At 46.2% G+C, this 23489-nt stretch overlaps 2 protein-coding genes across 3 annotated transcripts in view; one reads left to right on the forward strand and one right to left on the reverse strand.

Moving 5' to 3' along the window:
* Positions 1–14972, reverse strand: part of mrps27 (mitochondrial ribosomal protein S27) — a 130426-nt gene extending 115454 nt beyond the window's left edge. Inside the window, exons 1-2 of the mRNA XM_038805421.1 lie at positions 14855–14972; positions 3042–3122 (exon numbers count right to left, since the gene is read on the reverse strand). Of these exons, the coding sequence (XP_038661349.1) occupies positions 3042–3122; positions 14855–14915 (142 nt within the window). The 5' untranslated portion in view covers positions 14916–14972. The remainder of the gene's footprint in view (positions 1–3041; positions 3123–14854) is intronic.
* A 142-nt stretch (positions 14973–15114) lies between these two features.
* The window catches only part of ptcd2 (pentatricopeptide repeat domain 2), a 49749-nt gene continuing 41374 nt past the window's right edge, over positions 15115–23489 (forward strand). Inside the window, exons 1-2 of one of the 2 annotated variants that reach the window (XM_038805422.1) lie at positions 15115–15249; positions 22272–22364. In XM_038805422.1, coding sequence (XP_038661350.1) covers positions 15150–15249; positions 22272–22364 — 193 coding nt within the window. In that variant the 5' untranslated portion in view covers positions 15115–15149. The remainder of the gene's footprint in view (positions 15250–22271; positions 22365–23489) is intronic. The other variant, XM_038805423.1, reaches the window with a different exon arrangement.

Raw genomic sequence — 23489 nt, forward strand, 5'->3', positions numbered from 1 at the left:
GGTCCCAGGTTCGATTCCCGGCTGGGTCACTGCCTGTGTGGAGTCTGCACGTCCTCCCCCTGTGTGCGTGGGTTTCCTCCGGGTGCTCCGGTTTCCTCCCACAGTCCAAAGATGTGCAGGTTAGGTGGATTGGCCATGCTAAATTGCCCGTAGTGTCCTAATAAAAGTAAGGTTAAGGAGGGGGGGTTGTTGGGTTATGGGTATAGGGTGGATCATGGCTCGGACAACATTGAGGGCCGAAGGGCCTGTTCTGTCCTGTACTGTTCTATGTTCTATGGAGCTTTCCCAGCTTGAAAGCTTTGGAGGATAAATTTAAATTGCCAGCAGGGAATGGTTTTAGGTATTTGCAGGTGCGCGGCTTCCTGAGAAAACAGGTGCCGGCCTTTCCACCGCTGTCGCCACAGAGGATACAGGATAGAGTAGTTTCCAGTACCTGGGTGGGAGAGGGGAAGGTATCGGATATTTACCAGGAGCTTTCGGAGGTGGAGGAAACTCCGGTGGAGGAGCTTAAGGGCAAGTGGGAGGATGGGCTAGGAGGAGAGATGGAGGCGGGTTTATGGGCAGATGCCCTAAGCAGGGTTAATACCTCATCATCATGCACCAGGCTTAGCCTGAACGATTTCAGGTAGTCCACCGGGCACACATACAGTGGCTAGGATAAGTAAGTTCTTCGGGGTTGAGGATAGGTGTGCGAGGTGTGCGGGAAGCCCAGCAAATCATGTCCACATGTTTTGGGCATACCTGAAGCTTAGAGGGTTTTGACAGGATTTTGCTGAGGCAATGGCCACGGTACTAAAAACATGGGTGATGCCGAATCCGGAGGTAGCGATCTTTGGAGTGTCGGAAGATCCGGGAGTTCAGGGGGCGAAAGAGGCCGATGTCTTGGCCTTTGCCTCCCTGGTAGCCCGGAGTCGGATCTTGTTAATGTGGAGGGACCCGAGTGTAGAGACCTGGGTTAGTGACATGGCTGAGTTTCTCAGTCTCGAGAAAATAAAGTTCGCCTTAAGAGGGTCAATGTTAGGGTTCACGCGGAGGTGGCAGCCGTTCATCGACTTTCTCGGGGAAAATTAAAATGTCAGCAGATGCAGAATTCCAAGGAGGGGGGGGGCGGTTCGTTGTTGTATGGTTGAGGTGTGTGAAGATTGGGCTGGGGGGAGAAATGTTTATTTTACCATGTTGATGTCATTGTTTTTGTTAGTGTTATAAAAATTTTCAAATACCTCAATAAAATGTTATTAAAAAAAGAGATTGAGCACCACATAACAAAGCAGTGCACAAATGAAAAATGATCACACTGCTTTAAGGTGATGAAGGTAACATTTCGTAGGATAATGAATTATTATTTCACATGCTGAAAGAAAGCACAGAATGTCAAAAGGTACCTTCCTCACTCGGCATCAGCAAAGTAGCCAAAATACATGCGTGGTTTGGATGTTGTTTTCAAAAAAATTTGGAACAAAGCAAAATGTTTTAACAATACCAGATGTTTGGGAGTGTATCTGCGCTTACTTATAAAATCAGTTCCGTTCTTCATTAGGTCTGTTTTTGGAACATAGGAACAGGAGTAGGCCATTCAGCCCCTCAAGCCTGTCCCACCATTCAATGAGGTCATGGCTGATCTGTGATCTAACTCCATATACCAGCATTTGGCCTATATCCCTTAATACCTTTTCTTAACAAAAATCCATCTATGTCAGATTTAAAATGAACAATTGATCTAGCTTCAACTGCTATTTGTGGGTGAGAGTTCCACACCTCTATTGCCTTATGAACATTCGAACATCTCTCCTGAACGGTTTAGCCCTAATTTTTAGACTAGGCCCCTAGTTTTATAATTTCCAACCAGTGAAAATAGGGTCTACCCTGTTTTTCCCTGTCAATGGCTTGGATATTTCAATCAGATCACCCCTTAACCTTCTAAATTTTAACAAAACCAGCTTTAATTTGAGTAATCTCTCCTTGTAACTCAACCCCTGTAATCCAGGTATAATTTTTGTGAACCTACGTTGCACTCCTTCCAAGGCCAAAATATCCTTCCTGGATGTGGTGTTCGGAACTGCTCACGGGACTCGAATTGGGGCCTATCCAGGGTTTTGTATAGCTGCAGCCTAACCCCTGTCTCTTTATGTTCCAGTCCTCTAGATATAAAAGTTAACATTTCATTATCCTTTTTGATTATTTTCTGCACTTGTTCCTGGCATTTTAAGGATCTCTGCACCTGAACACCCAAATATCTTTGGACTTCCACTGTACCTAACCTCTTTCCATTTATAAAGTACTCTGCTCTATCCTTTTTTAGTCCAAACCCTCACACGTTCTAATATTAAATTCCATCTGCCATAATTTTGCCCATTCACCTAGTCTGTAAATATCTCCTTGCAATTTTCTCCTATCATCTAGCCTGCCTATAATGCCACCTAACTCTGTATCATCCGTAAATGTGGATATTTAAAACATTTTCCTCCTCCCATCACGTGTTTTCTGTTCTTTCATTTTAGTTCCTAGTCCAGACTAGTGTCTTCTGCTTTGTAAATCCTCCACTATTATTGCTGTTCATTATGAAATGAAATGAAAATCGCTTATTGTCACAAGTAGGCTTCAATGAAGTTACTGTGAAAAGCCCCTAGTCGCCACATTCCGGCGCCTGTCCGGGGAGGCTGGTACGGGAATCGAACTGTGCTGCTGGCCTGCTTGGTCTGCTTTAAAAGCCAGCGATTTAGCTGAGTGAGCTAAACCAGCCATTAATTTTGAGGCCTGCAACACAGAAAATCAGTCCAGGCCACACTAGTGCCATTCATTGTTTTCCCAATAATTGGATGACATCCTTAACATTTAAGGATTAACTGCAAAAGTCGGGTTTGAGTAGAGGATGAGTGGGTTAGTGAGCGATAGGATCTAAAAAACCGTGATGGAATGTGATTATAAGGGGGAGTTATCAGGGATTTGTAAACCAATATAAACATTTATTTCCAGAGTCCCACTTCCAGAAGCAATACCTTACAAAATGCTGAAATTTAAGCTCCCAATAATCTTTCACTTACCCAGATTTTGAGGATCCTTCTTCCTCTGGTCCCATTTCTGACTATCTAAATAGGCTGCAGAGAGCAGACACCTTTTGGTTGCTAGAAGAAAAAGAAAAATATGTGTTAGTACATGGGCAGAAGAAGTGTGGTGTAAATCGTGCAACCGACAGACAACCGTTTTAAGGTACTTATGCCATTCTGAGGCAACCCTCTGCCCCTCCACCACCAGTCATGGAGTCTATTGTAAAATAAAATAACCTTAGGCAATTAAGGAAAATAATTCTGGTCAATTCCTCTGCAGCTCCCACTGGCAACAAACAACTCAAGGTGACCAACTAACTGATATTACTACCACCTAAGTTCTGTAACTTGAGATGCTTTCCAGGTACAGAAATATGTCTGGCTCACTTTTGAACATTGTAGCAAATAAAACACACTGCATTTGCTGACAATCTATTCCAGAGGTCAGTGACCGTGAATAACATGTCATTGCATTTGGCCCAACTCTATGCTTTCCTAATCAGCACTCATCTCCCCTGTCCCTCTATCTTCTGTAACCCATTCAAGTGGCCAGAACTTTTTCTCTTCATTATATTTCACACATTTCCAAAATAAGATGCCCATGCTCTCCAAAGCTGCCCTGAAAGCTAAGGCCTCTTATCAATTGAGAGGCCTCAGCTCTTCTTCAGCTGAACTCAGAATCTGACTGAAGGAATACAAATTCAATCTTGTGAATATACTAAGGGCATATTACAAAGGATTATATTTTGTATCAATCATCCTTAGGAGATGCCTCACTGTTTTAATATTTACAACACCAGATTAAAGTCCAACAGGTTTGTTTTGAATCCTGAAGGAGCAGTGCTCCGAAAGCTAGTGATTTGAAACAAACCAGTTGGACTTTAACCTGGTGTTGTAAGACTTCTTACTGTGCTCACCCCAGTCCAACGCCAGCATCTCCACATCATGTTTAATATTTGTCTGATCACTATTTCAAATTAAGCTGCACTGTTGGAAATTTCTAAAATGACTCAATCTCAATGTTTCAGATCATAGAGTTATAGAATCCCAACAGTGCAGAAGGAGGCCATTCAGCCCATCGAGTTTGCACCGAGCTTTGAATGAGCGCACTGTCCATTTACGAGTGTCCAACTTGGCCTTATCCCCGTAATCCCAGAACCCAATTTGCACATCCCTGGACATTAAGTGGCAATTTAGCATGGCCAATCCACCTAACCGGCACATCTTTGGACTGTGGGAGGAAACCGGAGCACCCGGAGGAAACCCACACAGACATAGGGAAGAAGTAGAAACTCCACACAGACCGCCACCTGAGGCCGGAATTGAACTCCTGTCTCTGGCGTTGTGAGTCAGCAGTGCTAATCACTGTGCCACCGTGCCGCCCCAGGATCTCCAGCATGTTCCCATGTACACACTGCAGCTACCACACACAAACAAAATAACATTTGTCACATACTATTTTTAAGCTTATATTTTAGGCCATCACCCATTTGAGACAATAAATGTAAAAATGTTTCAACATTACTGCCTTGCCATGCATCAAAGTGAGTGAGCTACTCCTCGGCAGTCAGAAATAATCCTTCACAAGTTCAGCTCACAGCCTCAGCTCTGCTGCCAGATGTTTTTATAAGGGGTGAAGGTATATTTTAAAAGAAAGTTACTCCAGGGCAGTTTTACAGATCTTCTAAACCAGGGTTTTTGGCCCAACGACTGCTACTAGCGTTTTTATTGAGAATGGGAGCCACGTCCACCTTTTAAATGAAAAGAAATAAGGCTATGTGCATTATTCCAGCCAGCAGCAGTGAGCAGGCCAAACACCCTGCACGTACATTAGTTGTCAAGTGCCCTCATTTTGCTGCCAAATCATGGAGGAAAGCTTCTTCCATTTTCTAGCTGCTGGCAAGCAAGGCAAGAGGACTGTGAAGGTGAATCATTTTCTTACAAGTAAGAGGCAGCCAGAGACACAAATAGGCAGTGTACCTACTGGACAGGATCTCACAACAGAATCTGCTGGAGAGAGCTGCCCAGGAGAGTCCAGGGCAGTGTTAGTGTTGGCCCTGCACAGAGCTCCAGGGCCTCTGGTGAACAGCCAACAAAGAAGAAACTTACGTCAGGAACAAAGCATAAAGATGATTTCTTGTGTTCTGGTTCTGTCAATTGTGCCAATGCAAATAAGGATGCAAAACCCATGTGTGTTACATACAGGCAAATATTGGCAAATGAGGGGAGAAGTTTCAGATTTTGAAAGAGAGGTGGTAGGTGAAAAATTCCTTTTTAAGTTGGGACCCCAGAGTCAGTTATTAACGTACAACTGACTCCAAATGAAAAGATGACACTGCTGTATCAGAACTATGATACCACATTAAAAACACGCCAAAAGCCCACGAGGCTGTCAGCATTCTGGAGTAGCAACTTCTAGGAGTATCTAGTGCTGAGTAAAACAAGCATTTTGTTGTTTTTGCCCTTCACGATGACCTACATGTGCGAGGTTGGATTTTCCGTTCTCACAATGATGAAGACAGCACAAAAGAACTGGCTGAAGTCTGCACCTGATATGAGTATTGCCCTCTCCTCCTGTGAACCTGACTGGTGGGATCATTAGGACCAAACAGGCTCCCCTTTCGAAATAAAGGGAAGCGAATGTGGCATGTGTTGTGAAGCTCGGTCGGTGTGGGTCTCAAATTTGGATGTTTGGCAAAACTGGGTCCCAGGAAAAAAAGTTTGAAAAACACTGTTCTAAACATTTTCAGACCATCATTAGCAAAGCCCAACTTAACTTTCCTCTTTATGTACAGCAATATCTCAAGGAGCTGAGCGAAAGTGTTATCAGACAAAAACTGACACTGAGCCAAACATGGGAGGTATTAAGAAAGATTATTAAAAACTTGGTAAAAGAGGTGAGTTTTACGGAGTGATGAGTGACATTTGGTGCGGGATAGGATAAGGTCAGGAGGTTTCTGGGTGAGTTGAAGTTTGAGGGGGAAAGACGAGAGACAGTGCAGCAGAGTTCTGATATATTTAAGTCATTGGCATGAATGAGAATTTCAGTGCAAATAGACCAAACCAGGGGCAAGGTGGATGGCATTACAGAAGCAGAAGTCAGTACTTTTTGTAATGGTAGGGATAAGGGATAAGAAGTTCACCCACGGCCAATAAGATACCAAAGTTGAAAATGCTCAACTTTCAGCTGATACAGTGGCTGGAAAGGGAAGGAATCATTGGCAAAGTTGTGGAGTATGTGACAGGACACAAAGGCAATAGCTCCAGTCTTCCCAATGTTTAACTGGAGGAAATTGTGCTTCATCCACGACTGGATATTGGACAAGCAGTCTGACAACACAGGCAGTTAATGGGTTGTAACAAGAGGTGGGTGTCTTCAGCGTACATGTGTTTGGATGAAGTCCCCAAAAGGCAGCACATAGAGGAGAGGACAAAGGGGCTAATGTTAGATCTCCAGGAGTAATTTAGTGGGGTAAGAAGAGAGGCTATTTTTGGAGATGCTTTCGCTGTGTATGGATAGGTAAACAAGGGCAGTTCCAATCAGCTGGACATGGGAGGAGAGGCCTTGGAGCTGGATGACAGGGGTTACAGTTGCAGAGTCGTCAAGAAGTACCAGGACATTTATGACTTTGGTTAGTGCCATCCCGGTGCATTTACAGGAAGAAAAGCTGATTGAGAGATTGAAGCATGGAGACAAGAGAAAGATTAACACAAATTTGGGAGGCAATATCAAAACTTTGGAGTGGAAGGAGAGATTAGCAATGGGTAGTATTTTTCAAGGACAGAGGAAATGAGGACAGATTTTTGAGGAGAGATGTGATGACAGAGGTCTTGAAAAACAGGCGGAACAATAATACTTAATAAGGAGAAACAATTTACAAGTTAGCTAGATTTGGGGTCAGGACAGGGCAAGGATAGACTATGGTTTAGTGGGAATGGAGATGATAGCCAGATATGAGACCCATGGACAAGATGGACACTGGGGGAGCTGGAGAGAATTAGAAGATGCTGGGGCTGAGGAACCCGAGGGCAAGTTTGACTTGGTTGGCAAGGCAAGGGGAATGCATCAGAAGCAACTGAACAGATTATCTTAATTTTCTTGATGAAATATTCCACGAACTCACTGCACTTGCTATTACAAGGGAATACAAAGGGGGCAAGGAATCAGTTTCAGGGGACAGATGGTGGCAAAGAAAAGGAGTATGATTATCATTGATTAATTGTGAGCGGACAACAAGGCTCAATAAGTGCTTAATGTAGTCCAACCATATATGGCAATGGACAGCCATCAAGTGCCAAATAGATACCTGCCTAGGTTTGAAAGGAAAACAAATTCGGACATACTGGGAGAATAACCAGACCAGGATAAAAATGAGTTTTTTGGCATCAAAGGTTGCTTTGAGGGGGTTGATTGAACACACAGGTATTGGCCTAGATCTTGTGGTCAGCGGCGAGATCAAAGCACTTGCTGCTGACCTCAAGCAGCTTGCAAAAATCTAGTTAAACAGCTGATCACATTGAAGAATCCCCACAGACTGCGAACAGACCATGAAGCAACAAGTAGGTTTTGCCATTTGGACAGTACGGTGGCGCAGTGATCAGCACTGCTGTCTCACGGAGTCGAGGGCCCCGAGGGGGGGGCAATGCCGGCCCCAGCTCACTGTCCATGTAGAGTTTGCACATTCTTCACGTGTCTGCGTGGGTCTTATCCCCACAACACAAAGATGTGCAGTGTAGGTGAATTGGCCACACTAAATTGCCCCTTAATTGGAAAAATAAATGTAAAAAAAGTTTTAAAAGTTTTGTCATAAACTTTTTATAATTTTACAGAAAGCAAAATAAATCCTGGGACATATATGATTGATAAATGTGGAAAGGTAAATAGCAAACAATCAGAAAAACATTTTTTAATAACCAATGGAATTGCATTATGTAATGGAGACATTTGAACTTCCACAAATGTAAAATTAATTTTCCACGGCCCGAGAGGTTGTTCAGGACTTATTGTGAGTTAAAGATCCTGTTAACAAGGCATTCAATATTTTCAAGGAATCATCCAGACATAGGAACAGCTTTTTTCCCCGCAGCTACTAGACTCCTCAATGACTTCCCCTCGGACTGATCCATTCCCTATAAGAACACTATTCACAACGCCCTATGCTGCTCTTGCTCATGTATTTGCTCTGTTTGGCCCTTGTTCCGCACTGCAACCGATCACTATTTGTCAATATACTTTGTTGATTACTATTTTTGTCTACCATGTACGTACTGTATTGTTCCCTTGGCTGCAACAAATGCTTTTCACTGTACTTCGGTAGATGTGACAATAAATTAATCGTGATATGGAGATGCCGGCGTTGGACAGGGGTGGGCACTAAGAAGTCTTACAACACCAGGTTAAAGTCCAACAGGTTTGTTTGGAATCACAAACTTTTGGAGCATAGCTCCTTCACCTGATGATGGAGCTACGCTCCAAAAGCTAGTGATTCCAAACTTAACCTGGTGTTGTAAGACTAATAAATCAATCAATCAATTCAGGAGTCTGGTAACAACGGGAAGAAGCTGTTTTTTAATCTGTTAATGCATTTTTCTCAGATTTTTGTGACTTCTGCCTGATGGAAGAGGTTGGAAGAGGAATAACCCGGGTGGGAGGAGTCTTTGATTATGCTGCCCACTTTCCCAAGGTAGCAAGAAGTGTAGACAGAGTGAATGGATGGGATGCAGGTTTGCGTGATCAACTGGGCTGTGTACATGACTCTCTGCAGGTTCTTATGGTCTTGGGTCAAGCAGTTGCCATACCAGGCTGTGATGCAGTCAGATAGGATGCTTTCTATGGTGCATCTGTAAAAATTGGCAAGAGTCAATATGGACATGCCAAATTTCCTAATTTTCCTGAGGAAGTATGAGCGCTGTTGTGCTTTCTTGGTGGTAGCGTCGACGTGGGTGGACCAGGACAGATTGTTGGTGATGTGCACACCTAGGAATTTGAAGCTGTCAACGCTCTCCACCTCAGCTCTGTTGATGCAGACAGGGATGCATACAGTACTTTGCTTCCTGAAGTCAATGACCAACTCCTTAGTTTTGCTGACACTGAGGGATAGATTGTTGTCATTGCACCATGCCACTAGGTTCTCCATCTCACTCCGGCACTCTGACTCATCGTTTGCCATAAAGCTTGATTGATAAGTATGGGATGGTACTTGTTAAGTCCCAATCTGTTCCGAGGTGACTGACCATAAGGCCACATTTAGGAGATGCGTCACACATCTTGCTGATGTCGGCCTTAAAATCTATTGTCTTCTTGTTAGGACCATCTGTCTCTTCCATTGTTCGAGATTCATGCACTTAAGAGGGATGACAGCCTGCAATACTATCGCGGGCGGCATGGTAGCATAAGTGGATAGCACTGTGGCTTCACAGCACCAGGGTCCCAGGTTCAATTCCCCGCTGGGTCACTGTCTGTGCAGAGACTGCATGTTCTCCCAGTGTCTGCGTGGGTTTCCTCCAGGTGCTCCGATTTCCTCCCACAGTCCAAAGACGTGCAGGTTAGGTGGATTGGCCATGATACATTGCCCTTAGTGACCAAAAAGGTTAGGAGGGGTTACTGGGTTACATTGATAGGGTGGAAGTGAGGGCTTAAGTGGGTCGGTGCAGACTCGATGGTCCGAATGGCCTCCTTCTGCACTGTATGTTCTATGCTGATTTACACCAGATGGAGCTGATCATACTCTCACTTAGCATATCACTTATGCATCAGCCAAGGCGAGGATTCGGCATGTGTGCATCGACACTCAAACTTCTACAGATGTGCGATAGGGAGCATCCTATCCGGCTGCATCACAGCTTGGTATGGCAACTGCTCGGTCCAAGATCGCAAGAAACTGCAGAGTGTCGTGAACTCAGCCCAACGCATCACACAAGCTTACCACCCCCACATTGATTCTGCCTACACCTCCCGCTGCCTCAGGAAGGCAGACAGCATTATCAGAGGCCCCTCTCACCCAGGCATTGCCTTCTTCCTGAACCTTCCATCAGGCAGAAGGTACAGAAGTCTGAAGACCCGCCACCAGACATAGGAACAGCTTCTTCCTCACAGCTACAAGTATCCTCTTTTTTTTAAAGAATTTTAATTGAAATTTTTACAAAACATAAACATCTTAACTCTATTAACAAACAACCGCGGTAACACCCCAAGAACAATACCCCCCCAACTTCAAGAGCAACTTCAAACAAAAGGAAAAAGAAAAAAAACAAAAGAGCACCCAAACAACAAAAGGGAAAGAGATAGCACCCAAACAACAAAAGGGAAAGAGATAGCACCCGCCACATCCCACAGACCCATGTACACAGTTCTCCCTCCCCCCAATCCAAACCTCCCCCCCCCTCCCCCTCCCCCCTCCCTTCCCCTCCCCCTCCACCCCCTCGCCCTCCACCCCCTCCCCCCGCCCCTCCTCCCTCCCTCCCCCCTCTCCTCCATTACTCCCCTGTGCCGTCTCCATTGCCCCCAAATTTTGAGGGTAGCCGCCACCACCGGGCTCGTGGTATACCTTGTTGGAGGGAGTGGCAACGGCGCCGTTACTAGCGCCTCCAAGCTCGTGCCCACACAAGACGCCGCCTCCATCCTCTTCCATGCTGCCCCCTCCTCGTCCATTACCCACTTACGCACCATCGCTGCGTTGGCAGCCCAATAGTACCCACAGAGGTTGGGCAACGCCAGCCCCCCCCCCTATCCCTGCCTCGTTCCAGGAACACTCTTCTAACCCTCGGAGTCCCATGCGCCCACACAAATCCCGTGATACTCCTGTTGATCCTCCTAAAAAAGGCCTTCGGGATAAGGATGGGAAGGCACTGGAACAGGAACAAAAACCTCGGGAGCACCGTCATCTTAACGGACTGCACCCTCCCCGCCAGTGACAGCGGTAACATATCCCACCTCTTAAACTCCTCCTCCATCTGCTCCACCAACCTTGTGAGGTTGAGCTTGTGCAGGGCCCCCCAGCTCCCCGCCACCTGGACCCCTAGGTACCTGAAGCTCTTCCCTGCCTGCTTCAATGGGAGCCTACCAATCCCCTCCTCTTGATCCCCCGTATGTACCACAAACACCTCACTCTTGCCCAAGTTCAACTTATACCCCGAGAAACCCCCGAATTCACTAAGAATCCTCATCACCTCCGGCATCCCCCCACCGGGTCCGCCACATACAGCAACAGGTCGTCCGCGTACAGCGACACTCGATGCTCCTCCCCACCCCGCACCAGGCCCCTCCAGTTCCCTGACTCCCTCAATGCCATGGCCAGGGGCTCAATTGCCAACGCGAAGAGCAAGGGGGACAGGGGGCACCTCTGTCTCGTCAACTACAAGTATCCTCAACGACTCTCCCTCGGATTGATCTGTTCCCTGTAAGAACACTATTCACAAAGCCCTATACAGTACTGCTCTTGCTCATGTATTTGCTTTGTTTGGCCCCTTGTTCCGCACTGTAACCAATCACTGTTTGTCAATGTACTCTGTTGGTTATTCTTTTTGTCTACTGTGTACGTTCCCTCAGCCACAGAAAAATATTTTTCACTGTATTTCGGTACATAATAATAATAATCGCTTACTGTCACAAATCAGCTTCAATGAAGTTACTGTGAAAAGCCCCTAGTTGCCACATTCCGCCGCCTGTTCGGTGAGGCCGGTACGGGAATTGAACCTGCGCTGCTGGCATTGTTCTGCATTACAAGTCAGCTGTTTAACCCACTGTGCTAAACCAGCCCGAATGTGACAATAAATCAAATCAAATCAAACCAGATTTAGATTTGTTTTGTCACATGTACCAAGGTTCAGTGAAAAGTATTGTTCTGCCTACAGTCCAGACATTTCATTCCATACATGAAAAAAAACAAAGGGCATTCTTAAATACACAATATTAATACATATACACAGGCAACGGGTGAAGCGTACGGAGGGTGGTACTACTCAGTAGTGAAGATGTACAAAGAGATCAGTTCAGTCCATAAAAGGATAACTCAGGAATCCGGTAACAGTGGGGAAGAAGCTGTTTTTGAATCTGTTAGTGCATGTTCTCAGGCTTTTGTATCTCCTGCCCAATGGAAGAAGATGGAAGAGTGAATAAGGAGGTGGGTTTGTGTGATGGACTGGGCTGTGTTCACGACTCTCTGTAGTTTCCTATGGTCTTGGGCCGAGCAGTTGCCATACCAGGCTGTGATGCAACCAGATAGGATGATTTCTATGGTGCATCTGTAAAAATTGGTAGGAATCAATGTGGACATGCTGGATTTCCTTAGTTTCTTGAGAAAGTATAGGAACTGTTGTGCCTTCTTGGCCGTAGCGTTGACACGGGTGAACTGTGACAGATTGTTGGTGATGTGTACCCCAAGGAATCTGAAGCTGTTAACCATCTCCACCTCGGCTCCGTTGATGCAGACAGGGGTGTGTACACTACTTCACGTCCTGAAATCAATGACTGGCTCTTGAGTTTTGCTGACATTGAGGGAACGATTGTTGTCATTTCACCACTTCACTAGGTTATCTCCCTCCTGTACTCTGACTCATCGATGTTCGAGATCAGACCCACTGCGGTCATGTCATCAGCAAACTTGGAGGTGGATTTGTAGCCGAAGTGTGCCACACAGTGTGTGTATATAGGGAATAATTTAGGGGGCTAAGTACGCAGCCTTGCGGGGCCCCGGTATTGAAGACTATAGTGGAGGAGGTAGACCAGGGTTTGTCTATTGTTGTCCATTACCAGCTCCTTGGAGGCATAGTGAGAACTCGGGACACTCTGAGATGCCAATGAGCCTTACGCACATTTCAAATTGAATTGTGTGGTTGGCAATGATTGGGAACTGCTGGTCTTGTCACATAAATCCTCCTAATTATAACTGGTGTCTTAAGAAGTCTACTGACTATCACCAAATTTAATACAGCAATTCTCTTGCCTGTAGATAGAGTCAGGCCACACAATGATGTTGCTGGGTCATTTGACATACAGTAGCCATCTTTTTGTTTTAAATTCATTAACAGGATGTGGGAGTTTCTGGTTAGGCCAGAATTTATTACCCATCCCTAGTTGCCCTTCAGAGGGTGGTGGTGTGTTGCCATCTTGAACTGCTGCAGTCCCTGAGGTACAGGTACACCCATAGTGCTGTTAGAGAGTGAGTTCCAGGATATATTTCCAAGTTGGGTGGAGAGTGACTTGGAGGGGAACCTCAGGGGTTCCCAAGTATCTGCTGCTCTCGGCTTTCTAGATGGTAGTGGTCATGAATTTGGAAGACCCCAAGGAACCTTGAGGAGTCCCTGCAGTGCGTCTCGTAGATGGGACACACTGCTGCCACTGTTTGTCAGTGATGGAAGGATTGAATGATTATGGAAGGGGCAGCAATCAATCGGGCTGCTTTGTCCTGGATGGTGTTGAGCATCTTGAGTGTTATTGGAGCTGCTCTCAACCAGGCATGTGGAGAGTATTCCATTACATTCCTGACTTGTGCCTTGGATAGGTGTTGGATAGGCTTTTGGATGGGGGTGTGGGTGAGGGGGGTCAGGAGGTGAGTTACTTGCCATAGCATTCCTAGCCTTTGACCTGCTGTGGTAGTCAGAGTATTCATAGGGCAAGTCCAGTTTGCTTTCTGGTCAAGGTTAACCCCTCAGGATGGTGATTGTGGGGGATTCAGCGATGGTAATGTCATTAAATGTCAAGGGGTGATGGTTAGATCCTTTCTTGAAGGAGATAGTCATTGCCTGGCACTTGTGTGGCACAAATGTAAATTGCCACATGTCAGACGAAGCCTGGATATTGCCCAGGTCTTGTTGCATTTGGACATGACTGCTTCATTATCTGAGGAGTCACGATTGGTGCTGAACAGTTATCTGTGAACATCCCTACTTCAGACCTTATGATGAAAGGGAGGTCATTGATGAAGCAGCTGTCGACGGATGGGGGGTGGTATTGTTGTCTTTGGTTACACTGTTTACGGATTGATTGTTAATTTGTTTTTTTTAACCTGAAATGTACAGGTGGATGTTTTGGTCTGTATATTGAGCGGCAGACAGTTTACGTGTGGGGGATTGTTATTGTATTTTTCTTTGTTTGTTTATTTCTGAAAATGAGGAGAATAAAAAGGTTTTTTTATAAAGTAGGACTGGGATGTCCTATATACTTAATGGCAATGTACAAGGAAGTAATTCAGCCCACTGAGTCTACATACACTCTGAAAAAGCAAAAAGATAAAAGCAAATTATTGCGGATGATGGAATCTGAAACAAAAACAGAAAATACTGGACAATCTCAGCAGGTCTGACAGCATCTGGAGAGAAAAGGGGGCTAACGTTTCTAGTCATTGCAATGTTAATGTAAGCCTACTTGTGACACTAATAAAGATTATTATTAAGAGTCCGGATGACTCTCCGGACTCGAAACTTCAGCTCCCTTTTCTCCCCATAGATGCTGACAGACTGGCTCAGATTGTTCAGTATTTTCTGTTTTTAACTCTGAAAGAGCACCGCACCGAGGCTCACTCACCTGCTCTATCCCCATAACCCCACCTAACCTGTACATCTTTGGACTGTGAGAGGAAAGCGGAGCACCCAGAGGAAACTCACGCACACACGGGGAGAAAATGCAAACTCCACACAGGTTAGAATTGAACCAAGGTCCCCGGAAGCCAAGGCAGCAGTGCTAACCCCGCTGTGCCACCCAAATGGAGCTGATAAAACCTTGCACTTGTGGATTACGCGGTGAGTGGACAGGCTGCAGCCGGCTGTCCCGCTCTGCCCAGGCGTACAGTGAGCTGTGCGACCCCGCATACCTGCCAGGCCACTCGCAGCTCGAGCCAACAGCGCGCTCCGCCGCAGCATGGAGGCTGCCATCTTGGACCGAACCAAACCCAAACCTGGGCAGGTGAGGGGGTGGGCTGCAGTAACTAAAATAAATAAACCAGTAATTATTTATTTTAAAAAAACACATAAAATGCTGAATTATATCTCGGTTATACTGGGGCTGCCGTTGATTTCCCACACCCCCTCACGAGGGTATGTTGTGACTCCCCTCCACCCCCCCCCCCCCCCCAATCTCCCGGCGAGTAGTGGTAATGTCCGAGGGCAATGGCGGTGATTGTGACGCGGGGACTGAGCGTTCTATTTCAGAATGTTAAAAGCTGTACGTTCCTTCATCAGCATAAAGCCCGCGACTGCTGGCGCTGCGGTGAGTGAGAGTGCGGGGGGCGAGCTAGCGGGAGGGAGGTCACTGGGATCCTTCCCAGGGTGACATTGGTGCCCACCGAGTACCAGCCAGCCAGCTGGTTAGACCCCTTCAAAACGAAGCAGCCGAGAGTTGTGGAAATAGGTCATGTTTTAAAATCAATATCAGCGATTGACTGTTGCTCTGCGTGTGGGCATTGTAATCGCAGCTGCCTCCGTCCATCACAGCGCTGATTTCAAAAGTTCAGATCCAAGTTCAGGAATTTCGAGTGAAAATTAGTGATCCTGTACAATGCTTGTGAACTCTGTGCAGCCGTGCGGAATGGGCTGCTAGTTTTAAGCTGGCAAAAAGGGACAAGGTTCAAAATGCCTCATCCTGTTTAAACAAAATGTGGAGATGCCAGCGTTGGGCTGGGGTGAGCACAGTATGCAGTCTTACAACACCAGGTTAATGTCCAACATGTTTGTTTCAAATCACTAGCTTTTGGAGCACTGCTCCTTCCTCAGGTGAATTCAGACGTCTTACTGCGTTTATACAAAAAGATGGGTTGCTCAAGAATCGGTTCTAGTTATGACAAACCAATGAGCAACTCCCTTCAGTGCCACTATTAAAATATGCAAACCCACATCTAGTTTGGGGTGCATTGCTTAATAATATTCTCTGTTGGATCCTGCTTAGATCTTTATCTATTTTATTCTTTCATTAACTTGTATCCGAACTGTTCTTTTCAAGATTTGGGACAAAAAAAACATTAATTGACCAATATACAAAGTCCAAGGTACATTAATGTTTGCTGAGAAATGGAGCATGTATGTCCCTTTGGTGTCACTGGCTCAAAATCCTGGAAGTTACTTCCAAACAGGGCTCTCCTGCAACTCATGGACTCAGGAAGGGTAGTTAGGGCCAAGCAATAAACTGCTGGCAAGCCAGCAATACCCATATCCCATGAATGATTTTAAAATAGGCACGATAGGCCAGCGTGTCATCACCTCTTTTCCCCCTCCCCCCAAAAGCTGAAGCTAGGCAGATATGATGTGGAGATGCTGGCGTTGGACTGGGGTTAGCACATTAAGAAGTCTTACAACACCAGGTTAAAGTCCAACATGTTTGTTTCAAATCACTAGCTTTCGGAGCACTGCTCCTTCCTCAGGTGAATGGAGAGGTATATTCCAGAAACAACAAAGATGCAAGACTATACTTTGAATGCGAGCATTTGCAGGTAATTAAGTCTTTACAGATCCAGAGAGAGGGGTAACCCCAGGTTGAAGAGGTGTGAATTGTCTCAAGCCAGGACAGTTGGTAGGATTTTGCAAACTCAGGCCAGGGGGTGGGGTGGGGGGCAGGGGGTGAATGTAATGCAACATGAATCCAAGGTCCCGGTTGAGGCCGTACTCGTGTGCGGAACCTAGAACAAACATAGAACATACGGTGCAGGAGGAAGCCATTTGGTCCATCGAGTCTGCACCGACCCACTTAAGCCCTCGCTTCCACCCTATCCCCGTAACCCAATAATCCCTCACTAACCTTTTTTTTGGTCACTAAGGGCAATTTATTATGGCCAATCCACCTAACCTGCACGTCTTTGGACTGTGGGAGGAAATCGGAGCACCTGGAGGAAACCCACGCAGACACAGGGAGAACGTGCAGGGAGTGACCCAGAGGGGAATTGAACCTGGGACCCTGGTGTTGTGAAGCCACAGTGCTAGCCACTTGTGGTACCATGCTGCCCTAGGCTATAAATTTCTGCTTGGCGATTCTGCCTTGTCGTGCGTCCTGAAGGCTGCCTTGGAGAACGCATACCCGAAGATCAGAGGCTGAATGCCCTTGACTGCTGAAGTGTTCCCCAACTGGAAGGGAACATTCCTGCCTGGCGATTGTCGCGCGATGTCCGTTCATCCGTTGTCGCAGCGTCCGCATGGTCGCGCCAATGTACCAAATTTCGGGACACCCTTTCCTGCAGCATATGAGGTAGACAATGTTGGCTGAGTCGCACAAGTATATACCGCGTACCTGGTGGGTGGTGTTCTCACGTGTAATGGTGGTACCCATGTCGATGATCTGGCACGTCTTGCAGAGATTGCCCTGGCAGGGTTGTGTGGTGCCGTGGTCGCTGTTCTGAAGGCTAGGTAGTTTGCTGCAAAAAATGGTTTTTTGAGGTCGCGCGGATGTTTGAAGGCAAGTAGTGGGGGTGTGGGGATGACCGTGGCAAGATTATTCGTCGTCATCGATGACGTGTTGAAGGCTGTGAAGAAGATGTAGTTTCTCTGCCGGGGAAATACTGGATGACAAAGGGTACACTGTCGGTTGTGTCCCGTGTTTGTCTTCTGAGGAGGCCGGTGCGTTTTTTGCTTTGGCGCGTTGGAACTGTCAATCGATGAGTTGAGCGCCATATCCCGTTCATACAAGGGCACCTTTCAGCGTCTGTAGATCTCTGTTACGACCCTCCTCCTCTGAGCAGATCCTGTGTATACCGAGTGCTTGTCCATAGGGGATGGCTTCTTTAATGTGTTTATATTGGAAGCTGGAGAGGTGGAGCATCGTGAGGTTATCCGTGGGCTTGCGGTAAGGCGAAGTGCTGAGGTGACCATCCTTGATGGAGATGAATGTGTCCAAGAATGCAACCGATTTTGAAGAGTAGTCCATGCTGAGTCTGATGGATGGAATGGAACTTAATGATGTCATTGTGTAGTTGTTTCAGTGATTCTTTGCCGTGGGTCCAAAGGAAAAAAAATCTCATCGATGTATCTGGTGTATAACGTCAGTTGAAGGTCCTGTGTGGTGAGGAGATCTTGTTCAAACTTTATCATAGAATTTACAGTGCAGAAGGAGGACATTCGGCCCATCGAGTCTGCACCGGCTCTTGGAAAGAGCACCCTACCCAAGGTCAACACCTCCACCCTATCCCCATAACCCAGTAACCCCACCTGACACTAAGGGCAATTTTGGACACTAAGGGCAATTTATCATGGCCAATCCACCTAACTTGCACATCTTTGGACTGTGGGAGGAAACCGGAGCACCCGGAGAAAACCCACGCACACACGGGGAGGATGTGCCGACTCTGCACAGACAGTGACCCAAGCCGGAATCGAACCTGGGACCCTGGAGCTGTGAAGCGATTGTGCTATCCACAATGCCACTGTGCATGAAGATGTTGGCATATTGAGGTGCAAATTTGGTCCCCATGGCTGTTCCGTGTGTCTGGATGAAGAACTTGTTGTTAAAGGTGAAGACGCTGTAATCCAGAATGAAGCGGATGGGTTGCAGAATTGCGTCTGGAGATTGGCCATTGTCGATATTGAGTACTGAGGCTGTTCAGCAAGGCTGTCATCATGGGGGATGATGGTGTAGAGTGCCAAGACATCCATTGTGACGAGGAATGTTCCTGGTTCAACTGGACCACCCATGGCCTTCAAGCAATCGCACAACCTCAAACAAACCATTTTGCAGCAAACTACACAACCTTCAGAACAGCGACCACAACACCACACAACCCTGCCATGGCAATCTCTGCAAGACGTGCCAGATCATCGACATGGGTACCACCATTACCCATGGTGGTGAGACCACCACCCACCAGGTACGCGGTACATACTCGTGTGACTCTTACGCTGCAGGAAAGGATGTCCCAAAGCGTGGTACATTGGTGAGACCATGCAGATGTGGCGACAACGGATGAACGGACATCACGCGACAATCGCCAGGGAGGAATGTTCCCTTCCAGTGGGGGAACACTTGAGCAGTAAAGGCATTCAGCCTCTGATCTTCGGGTAAGCGTTCTCCAAGGTGGACTTCAGGACGCACGACAATGCAGAATCGCCAAGCAGAAACGTATAGCCAAGTTCCGCACACATGAGTACAGCCTCAACCGGGAACTTGGATTCATGTCTCATTACAGTCACCCCCCACCATCTGGCCTGGGCTTGCGAAATCCTACCAACAGTCCTGGCTTGAGACAATTCACACCTCTTTAACCTGGGGTTACCCCTGTCTCTGGATCTGTAAAGACTTAATTACCTGCAAATGTTCGCATGCAAAGTATCGTCTTGCATCTTTGACTTTGTCTACATATATGTTTCTGGAACCCACCTCTTCATTCACCTGAGGAAGGAGCAGTGCTTCGAAAACTAGTGATTTGAAATAAACCTCTTGGACTTTAACCTGGTGTAAGACTTCTTGCTGGACAGATAGCCATCGGATTAGGAAAATCTGAGATTTGGTTTGGCAGCTACTAAAAGGTGCTACTGGTGTAATGACTGATGTAAGGAGAGGCACAGTGGTTCACAGCTCCAGGGTCCCAGGTTCAATTCCCGGCTTGGGTCACTGTCTGTGTGGAGTCTGTACGTTCTCCCTGAGTCTGCGTGGGTTTCCTCCGGGTGCTCTGGTTTCCTCCCACAGTCCAAAGATGTGCAGGTTCGCTGGATTGGCCATGATAAATTGCCCTTCGTGTCCAAAAAGTTTAGGTGGGGTTACTGGGATGGGGTGGAGGCGGGTCTTAAGTAGGGTGCTCTTCCCAAGAGTTGGTGCAGACACTATGGGCTAAATGGCCTCCTTCTGCACTGTAAAGTCTATGATTCTGTGACCCATATGCAGGTTCAGTTGGCAGTTAGAAAGGCAAATGCAATGTTCGCATTCATGTCGAGAGGGCTAGAATACAAGAGCAGGGATGTACTGTTGAGGCTTTATAAGCCTCTGGACAGACCCCATTTGGAGTATCGAAGGATGTGCTGCTCCAGAGGAAGTTCACAAGAATGATCCCCGGAATGATGAGCTTGTCGTATGAGGAACGGTTGAGGACTCTGGGTCTGTACTCGATGGAGTTTAGAAGGATAGGGGGGTGTTGGGGGTCTCATTGAAACTTACAGAATACCGAGAGGCCTCGATTAAAGTAGACATGAAGGGGGTGTTTCCACTAGTAGGGGAAACTAGAGCCCAAGGGCACAGCCTCAGACTGAAGGGACGGAAACTAGAGCCCAAGGGCACAGCCTCAGACTGAAGGGACGATTCTTTAAAACTGAGATGAGGAGGAATCTTTTCAGTCAAAGGGTGGTGAATCTGTGGAAACGATTGCCGCAAAATACTGTTGATGCCAAATCACTGAGTGTCATTTAGACAGATAAATAGATTCTTGATTTAATAAGGGGATCAGGGGTTAAGGGGAGAAAGTATCGGCCGTGATTGAATGGCAGAGCAGAAGCGATGGGCCGAATGGTCTAATTCTGCTCCTATATCTTATCATCTAAAAAGTTAATGTTTCGTGTTGCTGACGATTCAGATGACAGGGCAGAATATAAAGCAAACAAAGAAAAAAAAAGATCTTCAATTATATAAGGTCTTCCATGGCCTAAGATGTCTCAAAGAGTCAATTAAGTACTTTTTATTTGTGGTATAATCACTGTTTTAACATAGAAAACACAGTAGTCAATTTGTGCACAGCAAGCTCCTACAAAGCAATTGTGATGTTGTTTGAGGAATAATTATTGGCCAGGACACTAGAGATAATTTGCCTGCTGTTTTTTTTAATAAATGGCTATTTTGCATACACCTCGAAGAGAAAACTCCACCTCTATTTTACATCTTATCCGAGAGACAATGCCTCCGACATTGCAGCACTCTTTTGATTCTGCACTGGAGTGTCAGCCTAGATTGTTGCGCTCAAGATCTGGAATGCGGCTTGAACCCACAATCGGGTCAGTATGATGCCAACTGAGCCATGGTTGGCACGCTAACCCTGCAGAGGCAGCCTCACGGACAGTGGAGAAGAGGCTGGCATGGATATCTGTGACTCTGCAAATATCCCAAGGACAAGGAGGGATAATGCACCCTGACCGTAATGACCGAGGATGTCATTTGGAGTCATTGTGGTGCTGTAAGAAGGGTGGAAGTGGAAGAATTCCAGCAAGGTGCTTAGAGAGCTGGGCAGAGGCCTGGGAGATGGCAGTAAATGTGTTGAGCTTGCAGTGAAATGGGAGGTTTTATGCTGTGCATTAGTTGGCGAGGATGGAATGTTTTGGGATGGGATTCATTTGAGAGGACTGAAGACAGTGATTTTCAATGGAATGGCTGTTGTGCCTCAATTGTCAGTGTCAGCTAGCATGGGGGGGGGTGGTCAGGCAATGTAGTTGGATGATCAGGATCTAAGTGCGAACAGGGTTGAGAGGAGGTGGATCTGATGGACTAGAAGCTTGGCATCAATTGCAGAATAAGATGGAAAGAAAGAAAATTCACACCAGGTATAATAGATTAAAAGTGCTCGTGTTTAAGGGACAGGAACACAGCAGGAGATTCTTTTAATTAGGTTCCTGTGATTCTAGTAATGCTCAATGGTTTATTAGCTGAAGGGTATTACACAGCAAGAATCCATCCATTCACCTTGTTAGGGTCACCAAACTATTTAAATATTTTTCTGAGCTACTGGAGTTGAGCTTTTCACAAATTTGACTTAACATCAGAACATAGTACAGTTGGAAAAGTAAACAGAAGATTTATTTTTAACATATATGTGCCATTGATATTATCCTGTGTCGGGGTAATAAACATATTGAGAATGTTGGGAACTGCGGCTCTGGCATCACCTGCAGAAACTGAGTGAGATACGTTCTGTATTGTAACATGGTTTTCCAAAGTTAAAGGGGCAGTTTAATGATGCAATATGACTTGTAATGGCCAGCAATGTATCCTTTTAGAACATAGAACATACAGTGCAGAAGGAGGCCATTCGGCCCATCGAGTCTGCACCGACCCACTTAAGCCCTTACTTCCACCCTATTCCCGTAACCCAATAACCGCTCCTAACCTTTTTGGCCACTAAGGGCAAGTTATCATGGCCAATCCACCTAACCTGCACATCTTTGGACTGTGGGAGGAAACCCATGCAGACACGGGGAGAACGTGTAGACTCCGCACAGACAGTGACCCAGCGGGGAATTAAACCTAGGACCCTGGGGCTGTGATGCCACAGTGCTATCCATTTGTGCTACCGTGCTACCCTCAAACCTAAATCTGTGTCCATGTTCTACCTACAGTGAAGCGATATTTACTGTCAGACAATGTGATTCGTTTGCTGGAGTTTCAACAGAAGAAGGTTGCAATAGCGAACCAAATGTATATTAGTAGAGGTAAGTTGAACCAGCTTTGTTTATGCCTTTTCCCAATTAAAAGTATTTTTGGAAGCATAGTTGGGTGTGAAGCCTATCTGTTATTTAATGGAATGATTGTTAAAAAGGGACGTCGGGGCAGCACGGTGGCGCATTGGTTAGCACTGCAGTCTCACGGCGCCGAGGTCCCAGGTTCGATCCCAGCTCTGGGTCACTGTCCGTGTGGAGTTTGCACATTCTCCCCGTGTTTGCGTGGGTTTCGCCCCCACAACCCAAAGATGTGCAGGGTAGGTGGATTGGCCACACTAAATTGCCCCTTAATTGGAAAAAATTAATTGGGTACTCTAAATTTATGAAAAAACAGGGACGTCTGCTGAGTTACTGACTTATTATTCAATTTTTAAAAGAGCAGTGCACCTTGGGCAAGTATTAGTACTAAGAATTATTAATGATGAAGTTACGGGTGAAGTGATTTTGTCACTAATTATTCACTGAACTCACTACTTGAACCGGATTTGCACCCTGCCTCTTTTTCTCACAGTTTATCATTCATTACAAACAGGTGATCTATTTGTAATGAATGATAGCTAAGGAGAGGGTGGATGGGTCAATAATCCATGCGGTGCACTGTGTTGATGTCAGATGGGTCAAGGCCAGGCTGAACACGGCTAACCGCCATGGGTGGATGGCCAGTTGATGTACATCTTTTGGTTGAGATACAGGAGAGCTGACAGCAGCTGTGAGACATCCTGGTAAGAGGCAGTACCTTCTGAAGAAATCAGAAAATCTGTTGGGAGGAGCAAGGAACCAACGCTGGTTTTAATGAACATACTGGGGCTGGTTTAGCACAGGGCTAAATTGCTAGCTTTTAAAGCAGACCAAGGCAGGCCAGCAGCACGGTTCAATTCCCGTACCAGTCGGAGTGTGGCGACTAGGGGCCATTCACAGTAACTTCATTTGAAGCCTACTTGTGACAATAAGCAATTTTCATTTCATGAGTTTGGCTCTTCTGCCAGTCATTCCTGCCTGTGTGTAGTCTGACCCGTTTTTGTAATGTGACTTTTTTTCTTTTTGGGCCATTGACCTCCCTCGAGAGATTAATACATTTGTTTTGGTTTTCAACCTTGTCGCTTATCTGTTGGGTGG

The sequence above is a fragment of the Scyliorhinus canicula genome, chromosome 8 (genome assembly GCF_902713615.1).
Source record: "Scyliorhinus canicula chromosome 8, sScyCan1.1, whole genome shotgun sequence".
Lineage (NCBI taxonomy): Eukaryota > Metazoa > Chordata > Chondrichthyes > Carcharhiniformes > Scyliorhinidae > Scyliorhinus > Scyliorhinus canicula.